At 39.2% G+C, this 22,097-nt stretch overlaps 5 protein-coding genes across 5 annotated transcripts; all 5 read right to left on the minus strand.

Annotated features, from left to right (window-relative positions):
- Positions 1-1,455: 1,455 nt before the first annotated feature.
- Positions 1,456-5,888, minus strand: LOC111782712 (L-ascorbate oxidase homolog). The gene is made up of 8 exons (XM_023663507.1): positions 5,600-5,888; positions 5,343-5,452; positions 4,256-4,526; positions 3,570-3,672; positions 3,138-3,483; positions 2,668-3,033; positions 1,894-1,972; positions 1,456-1,821 (listed from the first exon to the last, which is right to left on the minus strand). Exons 1-8 carry the CDS (start codon positions 5,738-5,740, stop codon positions 1,609-1,611), a joined length of 1,629 nt encoding a protein of 542 aa, XP_023519275.1. The 5' UTR covers positions 5,741-5,888; the 3' UTR covers positions 1,456-1,608.
- A 1,308-nt stretch (positions 5,889-7,196) lies between these two features.
- Positions 7,197-10,070, minus strand: LOC111783406 (5'-adenylylsulfate reductase 3, chloroplastic-like). The gene is made up of 5 exons (XM_023664330.1): positions 9,901-10,070; positions 9,592-9,747; positions 9,353-9,479; positions 8,073-8,868; positions 7,197-7,959 (listed from the first exon to the last, which is right to left on the minus strand). Exons 1-5 carry the CDS (start codon positions 9,962-9,964, stop codon positions 7,729-7,731), a joined length of 1,374 nt encoding a protein of 457 aa, XP_023520098.1. The 5' UTR covers positions 9,965-10,070; the 3' UTR covers positions 7,197-7,728.
- Positions 10,071-10,682: 612 nt separating this feature from the next.
- On the minus strand, positions 10,683-12,835 carry LOC111783657 (autophagy-related protein 8C-like). Its single transcript, XM_023664574.1, has 6 exons — positions 12,671-12,835; positions 12,483-12,538; positions 11,963-12,018; positions 11,825-11,877; positions 11,195-11,313; positions 10,683-11,097 (listed from the first exon to the last, which is right to left on the minus strand). The coding sequence occupies exons 2-6, from the start codon at positions 12,517-12,519 to the stop codon at positions 11,006-11,008; spliced, it is 357 nt and encodes a 118-aa protein (XP_023520342.1). The 5' UTR covers positions 12,520-12,538; positions 12,671-12,835; the 3' UTR covers positions 10,683-11,005.
- Positions 12,836-13,726: 891 nt separating this feature from the next.
- Positions 13,727-16,041, minus strand: LOC111783354 (probable beta-1,3-galactosyltransferase 2). The gene is made up of 11 exons (XM_023664279.1): positions 15,894-16,041; positions 15,629-15,686; positions 15,481-15,542; positions 15,246-15,409; positions 15,099-15,162; positions 14,939-15,011; positions 14,712-14,832; positions 14,531-14,618; positions 14,319-14,444; positions 14,123-14,232; positions 13,727-14,004 (listed from the first exon to the last, which is right to left on the minus strand). Exons 1-11 carry the CDS (start codon positions 16,016-16,018, stop codon positions 13,856-13,858), a joined length of 1,140 nt encoding a protein of 379 aa, XP_023520047.1. The 5' UTR covers positions 16,019-16,041; the 3' UTR covers positions 13,727-13,855.
- A 2,376-nt stretch (positions 16,042-18,417) lies between these two features.
- LOC111782469 lies at positions 18,418-19,840 on the minus strand. The gene is made up of 2 exons (XM_023663222.1): positions 19,384-19,840; positions 18,418-19,257 (listed from the first exon to the last, which is right to left on the minus strand). Exon 2 carries the CDS (start codon positions 19,249-19,251, stop codon positions 18,760-18,762), a length of 492 nt encoding a protein of 163 aa, XP_023518990.1. The 5' UTR covers positions 19,252-19,257; positions 19,384-19,840; the 3' UTR covers positions 18,418-18,759.
- Between the last annotated feature and the right edge of the window lie 2,257 nt (positions 19,841-22,097).

Consider the following 22,097-nt stretch of genomic DNA (forward strand, 5'->3'; position numbering starts at 1 on the left):
ATATATATATATATATCAAGACCAAGGAAGTGTATGGTATTGGATAACCTCAAAGCTAATGTAGTTTGAATATATCATTTATTAGGTGTTCAAACGACGGTCGACGCGAATAAATGAGAGGTACATGAATGAATCAAGACTATATCTAATTGATCTTGAAGATAGGAGGACTAAGAAATGTTTAAAAGAATTGAAAGTCAGTACTTATACCAACAATGTGCACCTTCGTTTTCAATAGCTCAATCATAGGAACTTTGAATTAAGTGTGCTTTTTTTAGAGCAATTATATGTTCTGTGACCTCTGGACAAAGCATACTAGGATGACTCGTGTCAGCTTATAGGGATAGTCTTCATTCTTAGAAGTGAGTAGTAGTTAACGTGAACATGTTGCAGAGAATGTCGGGGCACGTTTAGATCTAATTTGACAACAAATTGTTTGATGGTATCAAATTGCTTTTGACTAAAACAAATGTTAATTGATATTTGCCTTTTTAATTTGTATTTATATTCATATAGTAAGATTAATGCAATTAGGTGTTGAAAAATAATATGGAATGTGGAACGTTGAAATTCAACCAATTTAGTCAACATAACCAAATAGGCCTACCAACTCTTATAACTAATTTTGATTTAAACTTTTAATGACTTCGAATATTTCAAAAGTGATTTTAATTAAGAGTATCGGCTCGGAACTTGATTATGAAGAGCCGTTACACATCATTAATGTAACGGCCCAGATCCACTGCTAGCTGATATTGTCTTCTTTGGACTTTCCCTTTCGGGTTTTCCCTCAAGGCTTTAAAACGCGTCTACTAGGGGAAGGTTTCCACGCCATTATTGGTGGTTTATTCTCCTCCCCAACCAATGTGAGACATCACAATCCACCTCCCTTCAGGGTCCAGCGTCCTCGTTGGCACTCTTTTCTTCCTCTAATCGATGTGGGACTGCCCCCAAATCCATCCCCCTTTGGGGCCAGCGTCCTTACTGGCACACCGCCTCATATCTACCCCCTTCGAGAAACAATGAGAAGGCTGGCACATCGTCCGGTGTCTGGCTCTGATACAATTTGTAACGGCCCAGATCCACCGCTAGCAGATATTGTCCTTTTTGAGCTTTCCCTTTCGAGCTTCCCCTCAAGGCTTTAAAACGCGTCTACTAGTGGAAGGTTCCACACCTTTATAAAAGTTCCACATCGACTATTTTAGGGAATGATCATGGGTTTATAATCAAGGAATACTCTCTCCATTGGTACGAGACCTTTTGGGAAAGCCCAAAGCAAAGCTACGAGAGCTTATACTCAAAGTGGACAATATCATACTATTGTGAGAGTCGTGTTCATCTAACACTCTGTTCTCCTCCCCAACCAACGTGGGACATCACAATTAATTTTAACCATTTCAAAATTACGCTAAAACGTTTGAGCAATACACAAAGATTGCAAGAACTAATAACCGATGGAGGGAAAGGTAATGGGATTGACTCATGAGCTCAAGTTGAGCATTTTGAATAAGTTGTATCCAACAGGAACACTAATCTAAGATCTGCTAAAACAATCATCAATTCGAATCATGTCACCCATTCGTGACAAAGATTATACGATTTCGAAACTTAGAGCGGCCTCGTGTGACGACCACGGGCCCTCCCGCAAAGAAGAGCGTTTCGGGGGATTGGGAGCTCATCTCTGAAAGAGGTTGACGAGGTATAAACCCTGAGATAGAACTGCTGTCCCAAGTACTGCCTTGCCCAACTCTCGGATCTCACATTCCACATTCCTACATTATCAAGTGCCATATAGATAGCAGTCCATGCCCTTGGATACACCTGAAGTTCATCATCTTAAGTTTAGAGATGCATACAGTAATTAGATCTCTCGTGTTTGTACGTGGGAATTACCTGAGTCGTGCAGCGGGCGACGGTATCTCTTAGATTGTATCGAGCTCTGCTGGCAGGAGTCCATTGGCCTCCATCCATCCTGTGATCAAATCCAGCTTCTATGTTAGTGAGACTGAAACTGTAACGGCCCAAGTCTAAGCCCAAGCCCACTATAGCAGATATTGTTCGTTTTGGTCCGTTACGTATCATTGTCAGCCCCACGGTTTTAAAACGTATCTACTAGGGAGAGGTCTCCACACTCTAATAAGGAATGTTTCGTTCTCCTCTCCACCGATGTGGGATCTCACAATCCACCCCCTTAGGGGCCAGCTTCCTCACTGACACACCACCCGGTGTCTGACTATAATACCATTTGTAACAGCCCAAGCCCACCGCTAGCATATATTGTCCGCTTTGACCCATTACGTATTGTCATTAGCCTCACGGTTTTAAAACGCATCTACTAGAGAGAGGTCTCCACACTCTTATAAAGAATGTTTCGTTCTTCTCTCCAACCAATGTGGGATCTCACAATCCACCCCTCTTGGGGACCAACATCCGCGCTGGCACACTGCTCAGTGTCTCTAATACCATTTGTAACAGCCCAAGCCCACCGCTATTGTCCGTTACGTATCGTTGTTAGCCTCACAGTTTTAAAACGCGTCTATTAGGGAGAGGTCTTCACACTCTTATAAGAAATGTTTTGTTCTCCTCTCCAACTAATGTGGGATCTCACAGAAACTGATCCTTTGTTTCATCGAAAAAATGAATAAACGAGGTGAAATAAGCTTTTACCCGACAACAAAAAAGGAGTAGCCATCAATATGCCAAGACTGCACGGTGTCTTCCCAATTTTGAAACACGATCTCGACGTATTCTCGAAAATTAGAACCCATGACAGATGTCTGGAGGTATGCATTTCCCCAAGTGGGAGTGGTGGGAATGCTGTTGAGATTGAAAACTCCAGGGATCTTGAAATAGTCAGCTAGTTTCAATGGAGTGTCTGCTTGAACAAATGAGACACTGTTGACAGCAAACCTCTGCTTGCCATTAATAACAGGGGCCGAGTTCGCTAGTATTATCGTACGACTCGTTTTGATCAGTCCATAATGGTAGGAGCCTTGCGGATTCGGTCTCGGTCCACTTGCAGTCAGATTCCAGCTGATTGCACAAGAGAATGAAACCATAAGCAATGCAGCCACACAAAATCAAACAATACTATACTAACAAGCAACAGACATGCTAATAAGGAGCTGACAAGTTACCGGATAGATCTGGCCTGCTGGAGAGACCAAGCGATCTCAGTGGTCGGGCCACCGGGAACTGGACCAGAAACTTTCTGCCATGAATTGCTGTAGTGAAGAACGGCTGTCGTCGTGAGGATCGGAGACGTAAACCGAGAGGAAACAACGACATAGTAATCCTTAGGAGGCTGATCAGCAGTGACCAAGACAGAGTAGGATTGCCCCAAATGGATGTCAAGAGAGGAATATGTGTTCTGGAGAGTGTGAGATCCTTCTACCTCCACCAGTTTCATCACATGGCCTTGAATTCTGAAGTTAATGGAAGCTGAAAGACCGACATTTGATATTCTGAACCTGTATGTCTTGCCTGAAAACAAATATTAAGGTAACAGACAGCAACAAATGAGTGTTCTTGTGGACTGAGTTAGCTGCAAATATTGATGCTCAGCTCACCTGGATTAACATTGAATGTATATCCATTCCATCCTCGACCGTTGATTAGAAGCCCGTCTGGAGATGGAAGATTACGACCGCTTTCCAGAACTCGTCTCAAAATCTAAGAGAGAATGAGAAACCAGCTTCAACAGAAATTTACATTGTAAGAGAAATTGTAACTGTTAGGAATCACGACCCTCCACAATGGTATGATATTGTTTACTTTGAGCATAAGCTCTCGTAGCATTACTTTTGGTTTCTCCAAAAGGCCTCATACCAATGGAGATGTATTCCGTACTTATAAACCCATGATCAATCACTTAATTAGCTGATGTGAGACTTCTCTCTCAACAATTCTCAACAATTCTCCCATCGAACAAAGTACACCATAGAGCCTCCTCTGAGGCCTATGGAGCCCTTGAACAGTCTCCCCTTAATTGAGACTCGACTCCTTCTCTGGAGCCCTTGAACAAAGTACACCCCTTGTTTGACACTTTAGTCATTTTTTACTAAACCTTCGAGGCTCACAACTTCTTTGTTCGACATTTGAGGATCCTATTGACATGACTAACTTAAGGGCACGACTCTGATACCATGTTAGAAACTACGACATCCACAATGGTATGATATTGTCCACTTTAAGAATAAGCTCTCATGGCACCAAATGTTCAAGGCAGAATTTGTTTAGAGCATAGAATGCTTACGTAATGATTGGTCTTGAACCAGTCACCAGCTAGCACGGTGAAGTCGCCTGCAGGAGGAGCAAAAGGAACGGGAATTCCGGGTCGGCTCCAAATTCTGATGCCTCCAAATGCTCCAGCTGCTTTGTGGAATGCTGTTGATGGGAAGTAGAAGTAACTGCCAATTTGGTCCTTTGCTTGTAGAACATAAGTGAAGTTCCTCAGTGGAGGGATAGCACAAGTAGTCCCATAAACTCCATCTTGCCATGAGTTCCTTCTCTGCTGTAACCCATTCCTGCACAGTTAATCCACAACAAATGCTCATATTTCCTCTCAGAATCGTCGAATCTTATCCCAAAACATCTTATTTTGTTCTAATGTAACGGGACAAAACGGACAATATCTAATTTGGAACAAACGTAACGATTTCTTCACCTTACAAAGGACCCATCAGATTTAATGCAGTTCAGATCAACAAAACCCGTACACCATGTAGACCAAGATTCAAAGATCATAATTATGCCTTATTTTAGCCATTAATGTGGCTGCATATGGAGCAGCTTCTTAAATAAATGAATAAAGATGTAAAAATCTAGCATATGAACACTAAGATCTACCAAAAGATACCTGCTAGTGGAGAAAAATATTTTAATCACATAGAAAAATAATTACAACAGACCAGATTGTCATTGACTAATATGAACATCATTTAAGGTTGCTTTAATGCACACACTTGAAAGAAGCTGCAACCAAACAAGAACAAGAGACAGACAAAAGTGATTAAATAGGATGTTTTCTTTACAAGATTTACCAAAAAAAAACATCTCTCATTTCAAAAACTCAAGACTTTACTGCGCTATAACTTAGATCTAGAACATTGGATGCAGTGATTTGACCTTTGCCACTCTCAAATGAGAGTAAATGAACATCATCAGCAGAGTAACAGACAGGAAATTAATGACTGTTGGCCATGGTTTCAGACAAGGGAAGTATCCCAGGTCGAGAACTCCCATGATTTGGGTTCAAACTTTCATGCAGTTTCCCGGGAACCAAACAGAAAGCTTCATAGCATTATGTTGATAGAAAGTATAAATATGATTAGTAATGTTACCAAGAAATGAGAAACGGCTCCTTGAGATAGTTGTACACATTGATAATCAAGTTATCATTTGTAACAGCATCGATCTGAGGCCCTGGGAACTGCCCATTAATCAAGATTGCCTGCAAAATGTTCCCCACAACAACCAATAAGCTCCAAACTCATTCTTTTCAAGATGCCATATTAAGAAAAAACAGTGGTTTTTGAGAAATGAAGACAAAAAAAGTGAACTTTTAGCTTGAAGAAGCAAGGTGAAAGAAACAGAGCACCTGTTGCTTAACTCCAAGCGGATAGATAACACCATAAGTGACTTTCCACGTGAAAAACCTATATGGGTTGTCAGCAGTAACCTCATTAACAGCAAAAAGAACCAAGATTATGAGAGAACAGAGTACTCTGTTTTCCCTCATTGCAAAATGGAGCTTGAAATCAGCTGAAATGAACAATGTGACAGATCTAGGAGAAAAAGGGATTGAGAAAAGAAAGGAACCAAAAGGGTTGCTTTCTCTATCTCTAAATCTACCGAACTCTCTCTCTCTCTCTCTCTCTCTCTCTCTCTCTCTCTCTCTCTCTACAATTTTGTTTTGTGGTGCTTTGCCTTTGAATAAGCAGAAGTCCGCCTTGGATGTTACCTAGAATGCTGTGTGGAAGGCTTGTGAGTTGTCAGTGTTTATAGTTCAGAACCGTAGGTGATGTAGTGAAATGCGGAGGATGGTTCTTCCAATCATCCACCGTCAATCTCAGCTTGAAAGGCGCAAATGGGTTAGGCAATGTTGAAATGAATGGCCGAGATTGCGTTGAAAAATACAAGTCATGATTATGAAGACCAGCTGCATTTACGAAGGTTGCCCCTCTCCACGTGCAGGTTGGATAATACAAGATTCCTCTAATACTGCCATTTAACAGTGAACTCACCGTCACGGCCTCAGGGGGACTACTACACACCGCCACCGACGCTGCACCTTCTCAGATATTGAAATGCTCGGCCGGATGTTCTTTCATACGTCAAAATCTGTGTGGGATGATGAAAGTCTCCGTGATTATTATGGATTTATAATAAAAAATACTATTTTAATTGGAATGAGACCTTTTGGAAAGCCAAAGTAAAACATGATAGCAAAGTGGACAATATCATACTGCTGTGGAGAGTCGTGTTCATCTAACATATGGTATCAGAGTCATGCCCTAAACTTAGCCATGTCATCCAACATATGGTATCAGAGTCATGCCCTAAACTTAGCCATGCCAATACATTGACAAATCCTCAAATGTCGAACACTCTAAAAGAAAAGGAGTCGGCCTCCTCCATAGTAAAAAATGACCAAGACTCCAAAAGAAAAAGGAGTTGAGCCTCGATCAAGGGGAGGCGTACTTTCTTCGCATCCCGCTAATTTAGGGAATGATCATGGTTTTATAATCAAGAAATAGTATCTCTATTGGTGTGAGGCCTTTTGGGAAGCTCAAAGTCAATCCATTGCGGAGAATCGTGTTCATTTAACGATAAGTATGTTATGATTGACTTTCTAAAATAATATGATATTGCCTACGATTGTATATGATTGTATGTAACTCGTAAACTTTCCGATTTGAATGACAACGTTAATCTCTCCGAAGAGAGAGGAAGGATGTGGGGGAGATTCGTGTGAGAAAGAGAAGAAAATACTCAGAAACTAATGATATTTCGTTCAGTGGCTTGTATAGTTAAATTAACAATACGAAATCACATGCAAAGGGAGTAGAGACCCATGTGATTGTGTCGGGTCAAAGTTCATTCATTGGTTGGGTAAGAGAATCTCAAATAAAATTTCAATTTTCCATTTCAAAGTGAGGAAACTCCCTTTTAATCTAACATAGAAAGAGAGGACATGAGATCTGGAATATGATATTGGATATACCCTGATGCCTGTATGCATACAAAAGCATGCATTTTGAAGCAATGCAAATGAAGAAAAACAATTCAAGCTACAAAACTAACTACGAAAAGCTCACGTTACAGGCTGCTAATTGTCAATAGCAGGGCCATAATGATCACTGGGAAAACAGGGTTACATAATAAATAACAAGGCATCAAACTCAATGCCAGTGACCAGAAACCAGCAGGCATTGTGTTGGTGGGTTTAGAGTTACATACATAAGAACATGTTCCTGCCATTGTTTGTGACAGCAGAGGTATAGAACATGGTCGAGCTTCGAGATCAGGACCCAATGCCCTCTCTCGGCTCCAGAAAGATGCCCAAGCTTTGATTTTTGATCTCGTCTTCCATCGCACTGGTTATTTTCCTTCCTCAGGCCAGTACAGAATCCAACACAAGATTGGAGCCCGTATGTATTTTCCCTTTGTTAATGGACCGTATTAGGATCTTAGGACTTGACTTTTGCTTATGTGAATCTATACATGTCATCGTAGAGCATTCACAAAACCCATCAACGAGTCAACATCCCTCTTCTCTGATGGGTACTTGATTGCTTTAGATGAGTGTTTGGGGAAGAAGAGTATTGTGGGGAACGATCCTAGCTGCAGCTCTGCTTTCGCGAACTCCTTCTGCTCACCGTCGGCTCTGAACTTCCCAACTTTCACCCCACTCCCTGCCAACTTCTCACCCAATTCAACATATGACCCTTCCATAGCCTGTACAAACTCGCCCAAAAATGTCAATTAGTGATGAACAAATGTATATTCTACTTTTTATTGATACCATTACGATTATCAACTGAAAATTTCTCGTGCAAAATGATTTTTACCTGGCAGAATTGGCACCATGGCGCATAAAGAACAACAAGCCAAGGTTCTTTCCGGTTCCCCAGCCTGGCCAGGTTTTCTATTCCTGTTCTGTTCAGGTTCACCAAATTTTGGGAGATGAAGATGTCATTAACCAGGGGAGTTCCATTTCCATTGCCATTCAGCTGGGGTATATCTCCTTGTTTGAGATTTCCTTTGTGAAGACCGCATTCCTTGGCCTTGGAATCCTCCCACCACCATCTTCCCTCTCTTTCATGCTGCCATGGAAGGACAGGCCTCGTGCATGGCTCACACCCAATTGAGACATATCCTTGAGAATGCAAAGAGTTCACAGGCACATTCATGGTCCGCAAAAAGTTCCATATGTCTTTACCATCAACGTTGGCCACTGGGTTCCACTTGATCAGGCTCCCAATGCCTCCATCCAACCCCTCGAAAACAGGATCAACTTGGACAACAGGAATTTCAGACCTAGTTCCAGGAGATTGATCTTTCCTTTGTCCGGTGATCCATGCTCGGAGTCCCTTTAAAGCCCTCCTCAAAGGCCTCACCTTCCTCACTCGACAGCACTCCTGATGGCCATCCTCGTAGAATGAAAACAACCCTTTGTTCCGAACTAAACCCTGAACTTCAACAGCATCTGGGAACATATACTCTATATGGATGCCATAATGTTTCTCCACTGCATCAAAGAATTGGTATGTCTCTGAATTCAACCTCCCTGTGTCTAGGCTAAACACCCTAAATGGTCGGCCAGTCAAACGAGCATATTCAATCAATGCAACATCTTCCGCGCCACTGCAGTGGATAATTTTTGTTAGACGCTTTGTTAGTAAGAGGAGCACAAGGAGATTCTTGACAACTTTACTGGCCAAGAATCAGAAACCAGATTCTTTGCTAGTAAATTCATGTAGAGGATGAAGATTATTAATACCATTGAAACTATAATTCAGTATCCAGAAAGAACATCAAACAATCAAAAATCTAATATTATTAGTTCCATTATGCTCTACGACCATATACAGCTGATCGTAGATAAAAGATTATGAAAAATGGAAGAAATGGTCGCAGGTGGCGTAAGAGATGATATAAATACACTAGCAGAATCCGAAGCAATTAAGATTAGGTCACGATAAATAAATTCCAGAAACACGAATCTTGTGGTACTTACAGACCACAGATTGAATAGCACAGCAATTTCAAATTTCATACATTTGGGATGTGACGTTCGATAATAAAAGCTATAGACACACTTTAATCAAATGACAGAATAAGAACACACCTAAATGCAATTGCAATATCGTTGCCAAATTCCTCGAGGGCTTGGTCCATTATTTCCAGAGGGGAAGCATTTTCAAGGTGTTTAGCCAATCCATCGTAGTCTACCGTCTCAGCTTTCTCTACCACCTCTGCAGATCCAAGCCCAAAACATCCTCATTATCCACACCAGAACATTTTTTTTACACAAATACCAGAAATGAACTCTAATTGGTGAAAAGAGAAACAATTAGATAGAATTACCAGAAGCAAGGGTATTGACCGCAAGAGGCACAAACAAATTATTCCGTTGAGATTGCGAATTAATAGGCTTCATCCAGCATCCTCTTCGTAAATAATTGACTCCAGAAGACAAAACGTGGGGCCAATTCAACAGCTGAACAGAACCAATTCGTGGAGCTGCGAATCGAAACAATATGTACAATTAAGAATTAACATTGTACTCAACATGCAACTGTTCAAAGCATCATTCGAACACATAAAGAAGATCTTAACAAAAATCTCCAGCTTCGCTACATAATGTAAACGTGGGACTGCATTTGTGAACAATACCTTTAGCATCAGAGGAAACAGCAAAATGCAGCAAATTAGAAACAGAAGAAGCAGCAAGCGCCATGAAGGATCAAAGAATCTTGCTCTCTCTTTCGGTTGCTTTTCGAATTAATGTAGTTCTTCGTCTGTGATTTCTTGCTCTGTAAAACTTTAGAACGGAAGTTTAAATCAAATTTGATACATTGAACCTGGACGGAATTTAGGGATCAGAGGATCCTGAACTTCTTGTCCAGGTGGCGCGTTTTGATTGGTGCAAAGTCCATTCACGTCGCTGCATCGTACGGTAACGTAGCAATCTTTAACTGACGCAGAACGACATCTCACGTGCGTAGTCGATTTCCATTTTTCCGCCGGAGGTTTTTTAAATTAAAAAATTTAAGTTTAAACTATAAATAATTATAAAAAAAAACTTTTAAAATATATTTGGTCTCATATTTAATTTTTCAGTAAAAATGAAATATCAATTTTAACCTTAAAATTTTAACTTCTTCAAACTCCACCAGATAAATATTATAATTTAGATGAGTTATTGTTTCATATATGATTAAAAAAAAATTGTGATTCACAAATTAGGAAAAATATGATAAAAAAGACTTTACATAATTCAATTGACTTAAAATATGTTTTAGAATCACCCAATGTTGCACCTGAAGAGAAACTCGACTTTTAAGCCATCGGTATGAGAAGCAAAGCGATAAAAATGATAGAGAATCAACGTGCAATAAGTTTAATCGATTAGTCGTCATTGAATACTACAATTCGGTTCAAATTCCCGTCCTCATCGACTTAAAACACTAGATTATCGTGAATGATTAAATGTCGCTAACATTTTGATGAAGCAAACGTGAAAATAAAATTTCCAGAAACATCTGATAATTCCATGGAATAGACACCGGTGAATCTGGACGTATGGAGTCTCACCAAGCAGACACCCACGTTTGTTTCTAGTTGGGGCGGGGGAGAACACCAACAAATCCAGAATCCAACACTTAAATTAAGTCTTAAATGGCACTAACATTACTGGCAAAGGGAAAGAAAGAAGGCAGGGAGAATTTACAGCTTTTTAAGCTCTATTTACAGGGAGATGAACTTTGATTTGAAGCAATCAGAATCCAAAGGTGTTCTCCCCACTGTAAGTCATGTAAAGAAAACCATCTTCATCCTTGTTTTCATCATAGATTGCTGACATCAAACCAGCTGTGGCAATAGAACAGATAAGATAATATCAAACAAATGCAAATTCTTCAGGCTACGCTGTGAAATATATATGAAAAGAAACACAAATCCAGCTAACCAGTTGGAGGTAGTGTGTTTTTTATAAAGATGAAAATCGCCTTCTCAGAGCTAAGCTTAATCCTTTTCCGGATAACATAAACAAACTGCCCAACAGTCAGATCAGCAGGGACGAGGTACCTGAGAGAATTAGATAATACAATTAGAGTGTTATATTTTGCCCCCACCCAACACCCAATTATGTTCGATCGAACTAGAACAGCCAAAAGCCAAAAGTAATAGGTAATTCGTAACGGCCCGAGTCCACTATTAGCAAATATTGTCCTCTTTGGGCTTTCCCTCGAGGTTCTTAAAATGCGTCTGCTAGTTATAAAGAATGTTTCGTTCTCCTCCCCAACCTGTGGGATCTCACAGTTGCCCACCGTGTATGTTCTTCCTATCAACACTAGAACAAAAATAAACCATCACCACGACACTTAATATTTGTCGACAATCAAGACCATACCATGTACCATCTCGATACGCAATTTTTATGGAAATGAAAGAACAAGCCAGCACCAAATCATGTAAACCAAGTTCTGGAGTTATAACTCAATTAGAGGCCTCCCATTCCAGATTCATACCAGCTCATTTCAGTAAAGAAGTCCAATTTGAACTGGTTTATGTATAATCAAGTCATTATGGAACTTACTTCTTCTTATCAATGTCAGGAATGTCACTCCTTTCTGCTTTCTCCACAATCACCTGCAGTTATTAAATCATATTAACAGAGAAAAATTGGAGTGCACGCCGTGTTTAACACTGTATCATGAATGTTCAACATTCTTACGGGAATCCTATCCGGGTATTTCTCCCTGATGCGAACAGCTTCAGCTTGTCTCCTTTCTAGAATATAGGAGAATAGTTTTAGAACAAAATAAAGAAGATGCAAAAAATGGGGTGGAAGTGACTTTGATCAATTGTCGCACTGAAACAATATCAAAAGGAGACTGTGAGAGCTCAAAAATCAAAAGACTGGTCTTTCGATCAACCCCGGAGAACCAAACGTACGACGGAAACATGATTTCACCATAAGAATCCTCAATTACAGAGTTCAAAGAAACCCTTTCGCAATCATAAGAATAGTCCTAATTTAATACCGACGTGGGAGGGGTCTTCAGTCATGAGCGCAAGGGGAAAAAATCCCAGAAATGGATAAAGCATCAAACATCAACAACCCAAAAACTTAAACTAAAACGCAAGTAATCAATTAAGCATCAAAAGTACAAGAAAACTGACATGACACATCACAAGGGGGAAAACGAAAGTTCAGGAAATGGTCAAAAGAGTCAAAATTGTCAAAAGAAAACCTAGAGGGTGTTCGAGCTTGAACGAGCTTTTAGCCATGGCGAATCTCAATTTTTTTCTGCGAATTCAAACATCAGATCATTACAACTCAAAATTGGATACTCAGAAATTCAACGAAAACAAAATAAAAAAACGACTGAACAAAACTTAATACGAATAACCATGAAGAACAGTTCTGTAAACGACATACCGAGGCAGAATCGACGCAATCAGTGCCTGAGATAACGATTGGCAAAGCCAATTAAATGAAAATGGCGAAAGAGACGGGAAAATCAAGTTGGCGAGAGATCGATCATAAAATAACGGCCGAAGACTTGAAGACGAAGAAGCGTACCTGGCTTTCTTCTCAATCCCCCCACGTCAACCCAATAATCCCTTTTATATCAGATCGGATTGCTTACACAGCATGCTATTCCAGTAAGCCAGGCCCACCTAAATCGATTTAGGCCCACTTTTTTCAAGCCCAAAAACGTGGCCCGAAGTCTTTACTTAGGCCCAACAAGAAATGAAGCCCGGCCCAACTTCACTACCCAACAGCGAGCTACGTTGACTGATTATCTTGTTTATCAAACAAATATTTAGTGGAAAAAAAGTCAACTTTTACATATGAGAATGTTTTTATTGACTTTTTTTTTTTTTAATTTTTATATTAATAAAAGTCTGTTGAAAAAAAATTAAAAATAATATAGTCATACCCAGTAGTTCCAGGCATATCCCGTGTAACAGCCCAAGCCTACTACTAACACATATTGTCCATTTTACCCGGTTACCTAGCACATATTGTCCATTGCGTATTGGTACTCATCGAGTATAGAATAGATCATTCGCACCTTTATAAGAAATGTTTTGTTCTCCTCTCCAACAGATCTGAGATCTGATAATCTACCCTCATTAGAGGCCAGCGTCCTTGCTAGCACACCACTCGATGTCTGGCTCTAATACCATTTGTAACAGCTCAAGCTCACCACTAGCAAATATTGTCCGCTTTAGCCCGTTACGTATTATCGTCAGCCTCACGATTCTAAAACGCGTCTATTAGGGAGATGTTTCCACACCCTTATAACTAATGTTTCGTTCCTCTCTCCAATCGATGTGGGATCTCACATCCCATGTCGAGTTTCAGGTAAGAACGATGTTTTTCCTACCATTTTAAGATTAAACGAGTACTTTTTTATGCTTTACTATAAGAATATTCACAATTGAGCTATGCTCGTTTTGACGTTAAAGCGATATTCATTCAATCGAACGCTGTTAACACAGGAATCAAAAGATATATCAGAACAAATTCAACTTAGATTCAAAGGCAAACAAAAAAATGAGGACAGTATTTCTGTATTAGTTCTTCAAGTGCATAAAATCCTTGTTTGTTGAGTCTTCAAAAGCTTGCATTCCATAAAGAAGTCTCATTTTCAGCACACTTCTGATGAACTTCACTCATCCTTTCAACTGAGTTGCAGATCCCACTGCATCTCCAATCAAATGAAGCTACACAAGCTTCACCTCCCAAAGCTTTTGTCTCACAATCTACACAAACAAATGCACGAACCGATGAAAAAGAACGTTAAGAGCCTATTTGAAATGACGTTCTAAATGCTTAAGAACGTGTTCGTAAGTACTTAAAACGTCCCGGCTACAAACTCACCGAGCGGGGTGCTACAACACAGTTTCTTATCATCCACCTGCTCCACATCTAAACCAATCAACCAAGATCCTAATGAAACATCTTCATTGGCATACTTGTGCAGCACATCCCTGCAGGTTGAACAATGAAATCGTTTAATCACGAGCGAAACTGCTTCGAAACGTTTTCGTGCTTTGTAAGAACTTCTAAACTTAACTGGTTGCGCGAGATGTAAGTAGCCAAGTCTTTCGAGATTGCATATAACTGTCCTGTAGCATGACGGAAATACAAATTTCCCTCGTCCCCGAATCGTAAATACTCCGGTTCGTGGTACTTTACTCCTCTATACCAATCAAAAGGCATTGTGAAGAACAAAACTATTGGTAATAAGTTGTGTTTTCTAAGCTAGAACATACAAGTTATGCTTACTTATTCGAGAGTACCGGTCCGGACTTCATACAACCGATGTAAACCCGAGGCTTATTACGATGTCCTACCAGAGTTGTTCCGAGCGCACCTGTTGTAGATAAAAGGATAGAAGCTTAAACATTATATATGATATCACTTGACAGTTCAAACAGGAAGATTGTCTGAATGTCGGTCGACTCACCTATGTTCACATGGATGTCGTCGTCGACTTTGACGTAAAACTCGGCATCCCACAAAGAAACAGCTGTAGCAAAGTAAGTTTTCGTCTTGGCCGATAATTCGAGGTAGCCCTCGACATGATTCTGCTTGCAACATTTGAACAAACATGAACAAAAGTTTCATCAAATATCACATTCTGATCTTTGATTATACTCTTCAACTTAGAACATTGATTGAAACAGGTATTACCAGTCTCAGGAAGTCTCCATGTTGACGCTCCTCCGCGTCGAGCGACATATCGAGTATACTGCCAGGAGTTGCGCTATCAACCAAATATAAAGCATTTGCTGTGATCTATTTGTCAAAGTTGTATAGAACTTAACAAGAAAATCGTGTGTTCTTCGTTTACCTTCGACCGATAACGAAACGGATGACTATGCCTTTCTCTTCCTCCAACTTCTTTCTCTTATCACCTAGCAAGATCAAATTATAAACATTACTATCAGTTTATGCAGATGATGGAAAAGTCACCATAGGATTTGTGACATTAGCAGACCTTGTGGCATCCATGTTGCACGAACCGAATCTCTTCGTTTTCGGCTAGTAAAAGCTGTATTGATTCCTACAACTACTAGATACTTTCTTTTGGAAGTCGGTTCGTGATCGGTCGTTACAGCTGCAAGTTTCGTCTCCAGATCTGAAATGCTCCTAGCAAGTGTCCTGCATATCATACATTTGCTCTTAGGACACTCATTAAACCAATTTGAATCAAGCATCAGTATGTTACTTACTGAATACTCAGCTGGGATCTCGAAAACTCCTCTGGCCTCGCACCAGATGTTTCGGTTTTCGCCTTGTTGAACAAAAAAACATTTAGTTTCGTTCGGTTCGTAGATTAAAGAGAACGATTTAGCCTTGAGAATATAATTAATCACTCACAAGTTCTTGATCATAAGATTTCAGTGCAACACCATTAGCCATAGGCACTATCCACAACCTGAAAAGATTATACTCATTAACATGAACAGCTTCCAGGTAAAACTAAACCAAATTTTACGGTCCTAAAAACACGATCGAACGCAATCTTTGCGGTAAAAACCAGTTGAACAAACAGATTTTCAAGTTCTTAAAATGTTCTTCCAGCAAAAGCAACAAAAAATGTTGCTTAAAATGTTGAAGATAGGCTGTATTGACAATATTGTACCTGTTTGTAAAGAGCATGCCAGCACAAAAGCATACAAAACATAGAAAAAAGGCCCACTTCCTAAATAATACATATCTTGAAGCATAGTCCAATCCAATTCCTTCAGCTTTATTCTTCATATACATTTTTGTCTGCCCTTCTTTCACCTAAACTTGCAGATTATGCAGCTAAGGGGAGAGGTTTGTGCTAAGAACGTGAAGAAATATGTGAAATTCTTGCAGATTATGCAGCTATGGCTATGGCTATGGGCTTGGCTAGAGCTGAAAGTGAAGATCTGAACTCACTTTCAGCTCAAATGAGTATGGCTATGGCTCAGAATAGAACATGGGGGCCTTTTTAATAAGCTTGTTTCACAACATTAATCATGTAATAAATGAGATTAGAAGAACTGAACACTCTTTAAGTTTTGGAATTTAACTCATAGATTGACCAATTAATTTGGAAGAAATCTTGAACCGTTTTGAAATTAATGCAAATAAACACTGACCGTTCAAGATCTCTCTCTCTTCATCTTCCTCAATCCATAAATGTTGCAAATTTTCAACCTCAGTTCTTGCAGAACTTTTCCCGACCAAACACAGAGTTAACTCCAAATTCTAACCTTAATCCCCTCGGAAGAAATGTTGCCCTGTTCGTGCTAGCGGACAATATCGCTGTCAGCCTCACGATTTTAAAACATGTCTATTAGGAAGATGTTTTCATCACGATCCACCCCTTGAGGGTCAGCATCCTCGCTGGCACATCGCCCAATGTCTGAGTTTGATACCATTTGTAACCGCCTAAACTCAACGTTAGCATATATTGTCCGTTTTGGCCCATTACGTATCACCGTCAGTCTCACGATTTAGAACACGTCTACAAGGGAGAGGATTTCATCACAATCCACCCCCTTGGGTCAGCGTCCTCATTAGCATATTGCCCAGTGTCTGGGTCTAATACCATTTGTAACAGTCTAAACCCAACGTTAGCATGTATTCCGTTTTGGCCCATTACGTATCGCCGTCAGCCTCACGATTTAAAACACGTCTACTAGAGAGAGAATTTCATCACAATCCACTCTCTTGGATCAACGTCCTGTGTCTGGGTCTAATACCATTTATAACAACCTAAGTCTAGTAGTCTACCGCTAGCAAATATTGTCTGTTTTGACCTGTTACGTATCGCCTCACTGTTTTAAAACGTGTCTGCTAGGGAGAGACGTTCACACCCTATAAAGAATGTTTTGTTCCCCTCCCCAACGAACCACGGGTGGCCATTTTCAAGCCCACGAAGGAAAGCTAACAATTTTTCACATGAAAAGTAAGAATCTGCAGCAAATATATCCATGGATTTGAGTTCCCTCTTTGACAATGACAAGAACACTCAGCACAACATTTACCTCACCCTTTGATCTTTCCAATCCACACTGAGTTTTCAGCATAAGATCTGAATCCATGAGGGACTAAAAATCTAAATCTGGGGAAGATGAACCTTCCTTTTCAAGGCTTTGCATCAAAAGACAGAATAAAAAGGAACATAGTTAGAATTTAGAAAACAAGAACAGAATCTAATTAGTGCTCTTTCAACATGAGATGAGCTGAGCTGAGCTGAGCTGATACCCATTTCCCACTACACCCAGCTTTTCAAAGCTAAAAACAGAGCAATGCGAGGGTCCCTCATAGAAAGTGGAAACTATTCCACTTTTTTAACCCTTTTTTTGTTTCAACATTCACAAAACTTTATGATCCAAAGTGATTAAGACGAACTGGAAAGGATATGAATGAATAAGACTGAGATGTTTAGTGTTTTGAACACTGAAACTGATGAAGGGAATTCTGAGCAATATGATGGATGGATGGTTGGTTGGTTGGTTGTTGGTGCCGGGAAAAGGGGGAAAGGGGAAGGCTTTTGGTGAAGTTCAAAGAATCTGAGACTGTGAGTCAGGTCTGAGAGATCAAAACGACATGGTTTTGGTATTGATACCAAGGAAACAGGAATCTGTCCACTGGAAGAGGAGCAGGATGATTGTTCCTTTTTCTTTTTTTTTTTTTGTTGAATTTTTCGTCTTTATTATGGAATTATTCGTGGACCCTTATTCGGATCAGAAAGCCTGTGGAAGTGATTTGATGTATTTGATGCCACTGCCATATCCCACAGATATCCATAGCTCAATGCCAAAGGGAAAAACAGCTTTTATGAGCTAACCAAAACATTAATGCTGCTATCCAAACCAGGTGGTTGTAGACTAAAGTGGATACCCGTTCTCAAATGGCTCGTTTGATAACGATTTCTTTTATATGGAAGTATGATTTTCAAAACCCAGATGATTATCGATCGAGAACTTGCTAAGATTATAACGTTGAGTCGAGTCGAAACTAGGTGGACCTATATGCTATCAATTATGTTCATACAGGGGAAAGAATGGATATCTACATAGATGGGGATGCTATCAATTATGTGAGTGCTCCATGAATATGATATTAGTTCTTAAGAAAAGTTCATATGGGAATGAGTGAGGAGATCTTAATGTACTAAAAGAATTGCATTGACAACATAAAGTTGAAGCATTTGAAGCATTTATCCTCAAGCAAGCACTCAGCCATGGAAGAAAGGCTGCAAACAACAAATTCTCCCATTTTCAAAATTCGAAATCACAAAACATGAAGCAGAGAGAGAGAGAGAGGGGAAATTAAGAACAGAAAACAAAAAACCCATCTGGGTACCAGATAGAATTCTCAACAGACTACAAATTCTTCATCTTTTTTGCATTTTCTTTTGTTTTTTCTTCCAGTTCGTGCTAAAAACTCTGTTCTAAGCTCTAAAGACCTTAACAATGGCGGAAAGAAAAGAACAAAACGGTGATGATGAACATCTCGGCCGTTAAGTATCACTCTAAGAAACCAGTCTTTGTTAAAATGGCGTTTCGCACTTTGCTTAAATCCCTTCCTTTGAGAGTTCTACCAACCCCTTCACAAACAGAGAAAGACGAAATTCGGCTTCTCGCCAGTTTCTGAGCAATCCATTCATGAGGAGGCACCATGTCGTCTTCTTCACCGGCGAAGTCTTCTTGATCTCTGTCGTCAGGTTTCTGGCCTGAAAGCTCGCCGTCCGACGAGCCCATCTTGCCGTAAATTTTAGCCCAATCGGGAATGTCCACCGGAGCAGAGGATCGACTAGTCCTCATCTGGGTTTCGTGTGTTCTTGTTGCAATGGATTTCGGGATCATTTTGGGTGCAGTTGGAAGACGATAATCAGTAGACTTTCTCGTTACAAAACTCGAAGAATCTTCTTTACCTTCAACAGATTTCCACACATCTTCTTCTTCCAAATCTTCACTGAAGCCATAGCTTTTTCTCAGAGCGCCGTTCCAATTCGCCATCGGAATCTATTTTATGACAAAATAGAAATAAAAAAGGTGGAATAATTCAAACCCAATATGTAAACAGTTCTAGTGATTAGTCATCTCGGGAATCGAAAAAGAAATAAATGAATAAAGATTCTAGAATTCTACCCAGGCTTTTGCCGCAGTGGTCAGCTGGAAAAAGCAGAGCTTTTTCAAGAGTTCCTGAAATGGGTTTTGCTCATAATCCCAAAAGACATGAGGCAAATGGGAGAGAAGCTGTAAAGAAAGTAGATGGTAAAATTGGTTGGTCTGAAAATCTCCAACGAAGAACACAAAAACAGAGAGAAACAGAGTGAAACAGAGAGAAACAGAGAGAAACAGAGATGGGTTTTCCTTAAAACTCAATGGCTGATTAAGAACGGGGAAGAGATTTAAGGAAGAGAGAAAGGAAAAGAAAGCGATGGGGGATGATAAAGAATCTCAGTTTCGGAATATCACACATTCTTAGCTTACCTGTTGATCGGTGTTTTGTTGATAATTTGGGATTGAAGTTTATAAATATGAAAGGACAGAGGAAAGTGGTGGCAATGGCATAAGAAAGAGGTAAACGACAAGAAGCCCTTGTGTTTGTGTGTGTGTTTTTAACTCAAAAAAACTCTAAAATTTTACTCAAAAGAAAAGCCATTATAACCCCATCTGAGGAAACAGAGTTAATGATGACAGAACAAATCATGAAAACAGAGCATTTCATGCTCGCTCTCTTTCTCTCTCTAGTTCATCAAATTCAGCTTAAAAACTCTTAGTTTTTGTCATAATCTTTAACTTTTGCATCTAAATGTTGTTAGTAGACGCAGAATTAGCGTTTTAAACTTAATCAAACAGATAATAAAAGCCATAGGAGGAGAGAGAGAGAGAAACAGAGAAACAGAGAGCGATGGGTGTGATTTGGACAGAAAGCTCAGTGATTTATGATATCTGCTGTAACCTTATCCTCTAACATACAGCAACAGAAACTGCTCGATTTGCTCTTCAATGGGTTTTTTTTTTTTTTTACAGAGAGAAAGAAGATTAGTTTACAGAGAGAGAGAGAGAGAGAGAGAGAGAGAGAGAGGGAGGTGGGTGGCTGTCTGTGAAGCTACTTTCTTTGTTTCTTCTTGGGAGGGGCAGGGGCGGGGCAGGGGCAGGGGCAGGGGCAGGGGGCAGCTACTTGAAGACAACATAGTACTTTTGTCTGCAGAGATTTCATTGAAATGTGGTGTAAATTTTTATGGGATCAATTATTCTGCAATTACTCTTCTTCCTCCATCCAACTTTGTTGCTGAAATCTACAACATCGTCCTTCCATGTTCGCTATGTTGTATGCAAATTTTGTGTTTTCACTTTTAACGTTAAGTCCTTGACATTTAAATTTATATCCAAAAATTATTGGATTTATACCTGATTAATTGTACGTGTATTTGGTCCTAAACTTTAGAAAATGACTAATAAATTCATAGTTTTTTAATTTTGTATCTAACCCATCTATTTGTGTTTTTTCATAAGAAAAAAATAAAGGGTCTTTTAAAACTTTTTATTTTGTGCACGATAAGTTCAAGAATTTTGAAAAATATAGAATTTAAAATCTACGTACATTTGTTATAGGGTCAAATAATTCGGGAGATTTACCCTTTGGGATCAATCGTCCACGCACCCACGCACCGTTTGGTGTTGGCTCTGATGTCATTTATAATAGTCTAAGCTCACTGCTACAGATAGCTTTTTATTTCGAACTTCTCCTCAAGTTTTTAAAGTAAAATTTCTACGTCTTTATAATAAATATTTAGTTTTTCTCTCCAATAACAATATGTTAGTTAATAGGTAAAGTAGGTCAAAAGAAATAAAACATATATTATCAAATTGTTTTTCCTTAAAAGAAAAAAGACGAGGACTTTTTTTTACGTCAATCATTAACTTGTTAAATGTAAAATTTGAATAATATGTCAATTTCATTACTCATGCATGTTACTTTTTCAAAAGTTTTCAAAGTAAAAACATAAAACTTTTTAAATCCTTATACTTAATTTTTTTTTATTAAAAGAAATCATCTAATTAGAATTGTGAGAAGATTAAAACTTTAAATTATAGTTAATAAACAAGGCATGAACGCTAAAGATGCATTTAAATTATTTAAAAATAGAAAGTTGAGGGTCAACTTGTAATTTAATACATTAATTAAAAAAGATTATAGTTATGATTATATTCCATCTAATCTCTCCACTACTTACCAAACAATAAAAATTTAGTGCTTTTTTTTTTTTTTTTTCCTTTCAAAAAAAGTTTATCAAAGCATCCAAATTGATTGGCTGATGAAGTAAAAAGAGGGCAAATGCATTGGCTTTTTGTTCTTTGTATGAGTGAGGATAAGAGAAGAGGTTGAAAAGGAAATCTCCCAAACGGGAAACCCACCGCTGGGGTTATGGCAAATTGCAAGTTGAAGCCACAATGTGCTAACCTTTTTGCCCACCAATCAAACCTTTCGTAGTTTTTCGGTCCCTGATTTCACGCAAAATAGAGACTAAATCATTATAAACGGTAAAATACAAGGACTAAATTGTTACTTATCAGTCTGTATTGGTATGAGACTTTTTGGGGAGACAAAAAGTAGTCACTAGAGTTTATGTTCAAAGTAGACAATATCATACCATTGTGGGGAATTATGATTCCTAACAAGATATAGGTTAATTAATGGAACTTGAGATAAGATTTAGCTTGACATTAAATTTGCATATTATCCAAAATATGGCCTTATCTAAAGTCAATAATTGGTTTTGGAGGTACGATAAGCATTGGTAATTAGAGCTAGTGAGCTAGGACTGCACAAAAGAGCAACTATAATCAATGTC

This window comes from Cucurbita pepo, chromosome LG20 (assembly GCF_002806865.2).
Source record: "Cucurbita pepo subsp. pepo cultivar mu-cu-16 chromosome LG20, ASM280686v2, whole genome shotgun sequence".
Classification (NCBI taxonomy): domain Eukaryota; kingdom Viridiplantae; phylum Streptophyta; class Magnoliopsida; order Cucurbitales; family Cucurbitaceae; genus Cucurbita; species Cucurbita pepo.

Bases quoted from the DNA above. Each gene is read 5' to 3' on its own strand.
- LOC111783406 (XM_023664330.1), bottom strand. From the start codon at position 9,964: ATGGCGCTTGCTGCTTCTTCTGTTTCTAATTTGCTGCATTTTGCTGTT. The intron at 9,480-9,591 runs GTAATTCTATCT...TTGGATCTGCAG, and splicing joins GGTCAATACCCTTGCTTCTG to AGGTGGTAGAGAAAGCTGAG. The intron at 8,869-9,352 runs GTGTGTTCTTAT...TATCCACTGCAG, and splicing joins GATATTGCAATTGCATTTAG to TGGCGCGGAAGATGTTGCAT.
- LOC111782469 (XM_023663222.1), bottom strand. From the start codon at position 19,251: ATGGCGAATTGGAACGGCGCTCTGAGAAAAAGCTATGGCTTCAGTGAA.
- LOC111783657 (XM_023664574.1), bottom strand. From the start codon at position 12,519: ATGGCTAAAAGCTCGTTCAAGCTCGAACACCCTCTAG. The intron at 11,878-11,962 runs GTAAGAATGTTG...TAATAACTGCAG, and splicing joins AATACCCGGATAGGATTCCC to GTGATTGTGGAGAAAGCAGA. The intron at 11,314-11,824 runs GTAAGTTCCATA...TAATTCTCTCAG, and splicing joins CCTGACATTGATAAGAAGAA to GTACCTCGTCCCTGCTGATC.
- LOC111782712 (XM_023663507.1), bottom strand. From the start codon at position 5,740: ATGAGGGAAAACAGAGTACTCTGTTCTCTCATAATCTTGGTTCTTTTT. The intron at 4,527-5,342 runs GTAACATTACTA...TTAACTGTGCAG, and splicing joins GAGCCGTTTCTCATTTCTTG to GAATGGGTTACAGCAGAGAA. The intron at 3,034-3,137 runs GTAACTTGTCAG...TTGTGCAATCAG, and splicing joins CAGCAGGCCAGATCTATCCG to CTGGAATCTGACTGCAAGTG.
- LOC111783354 (XM_023664279.1), bottom strand. From the start codon at position 16,018: ATGTATATGAAGAATAAAGCTGAAGGAATTGGATTGGACTATGCTTCA. The intron at 14,833-14,938 runs GTAATACCTGTT...TGTTGCAAGCAG, and splicing joins ATGGAGACTTCCTGAGACTG to AATCATGTCGAGGGCTACCT. The intron at 14,445-14,530 runs GTAAGCATAACT...TGATTGGTATAG, and splicing joins GGACCGGTACTCTCGAATAA to AGGAGTAAAGTACCACGAAC.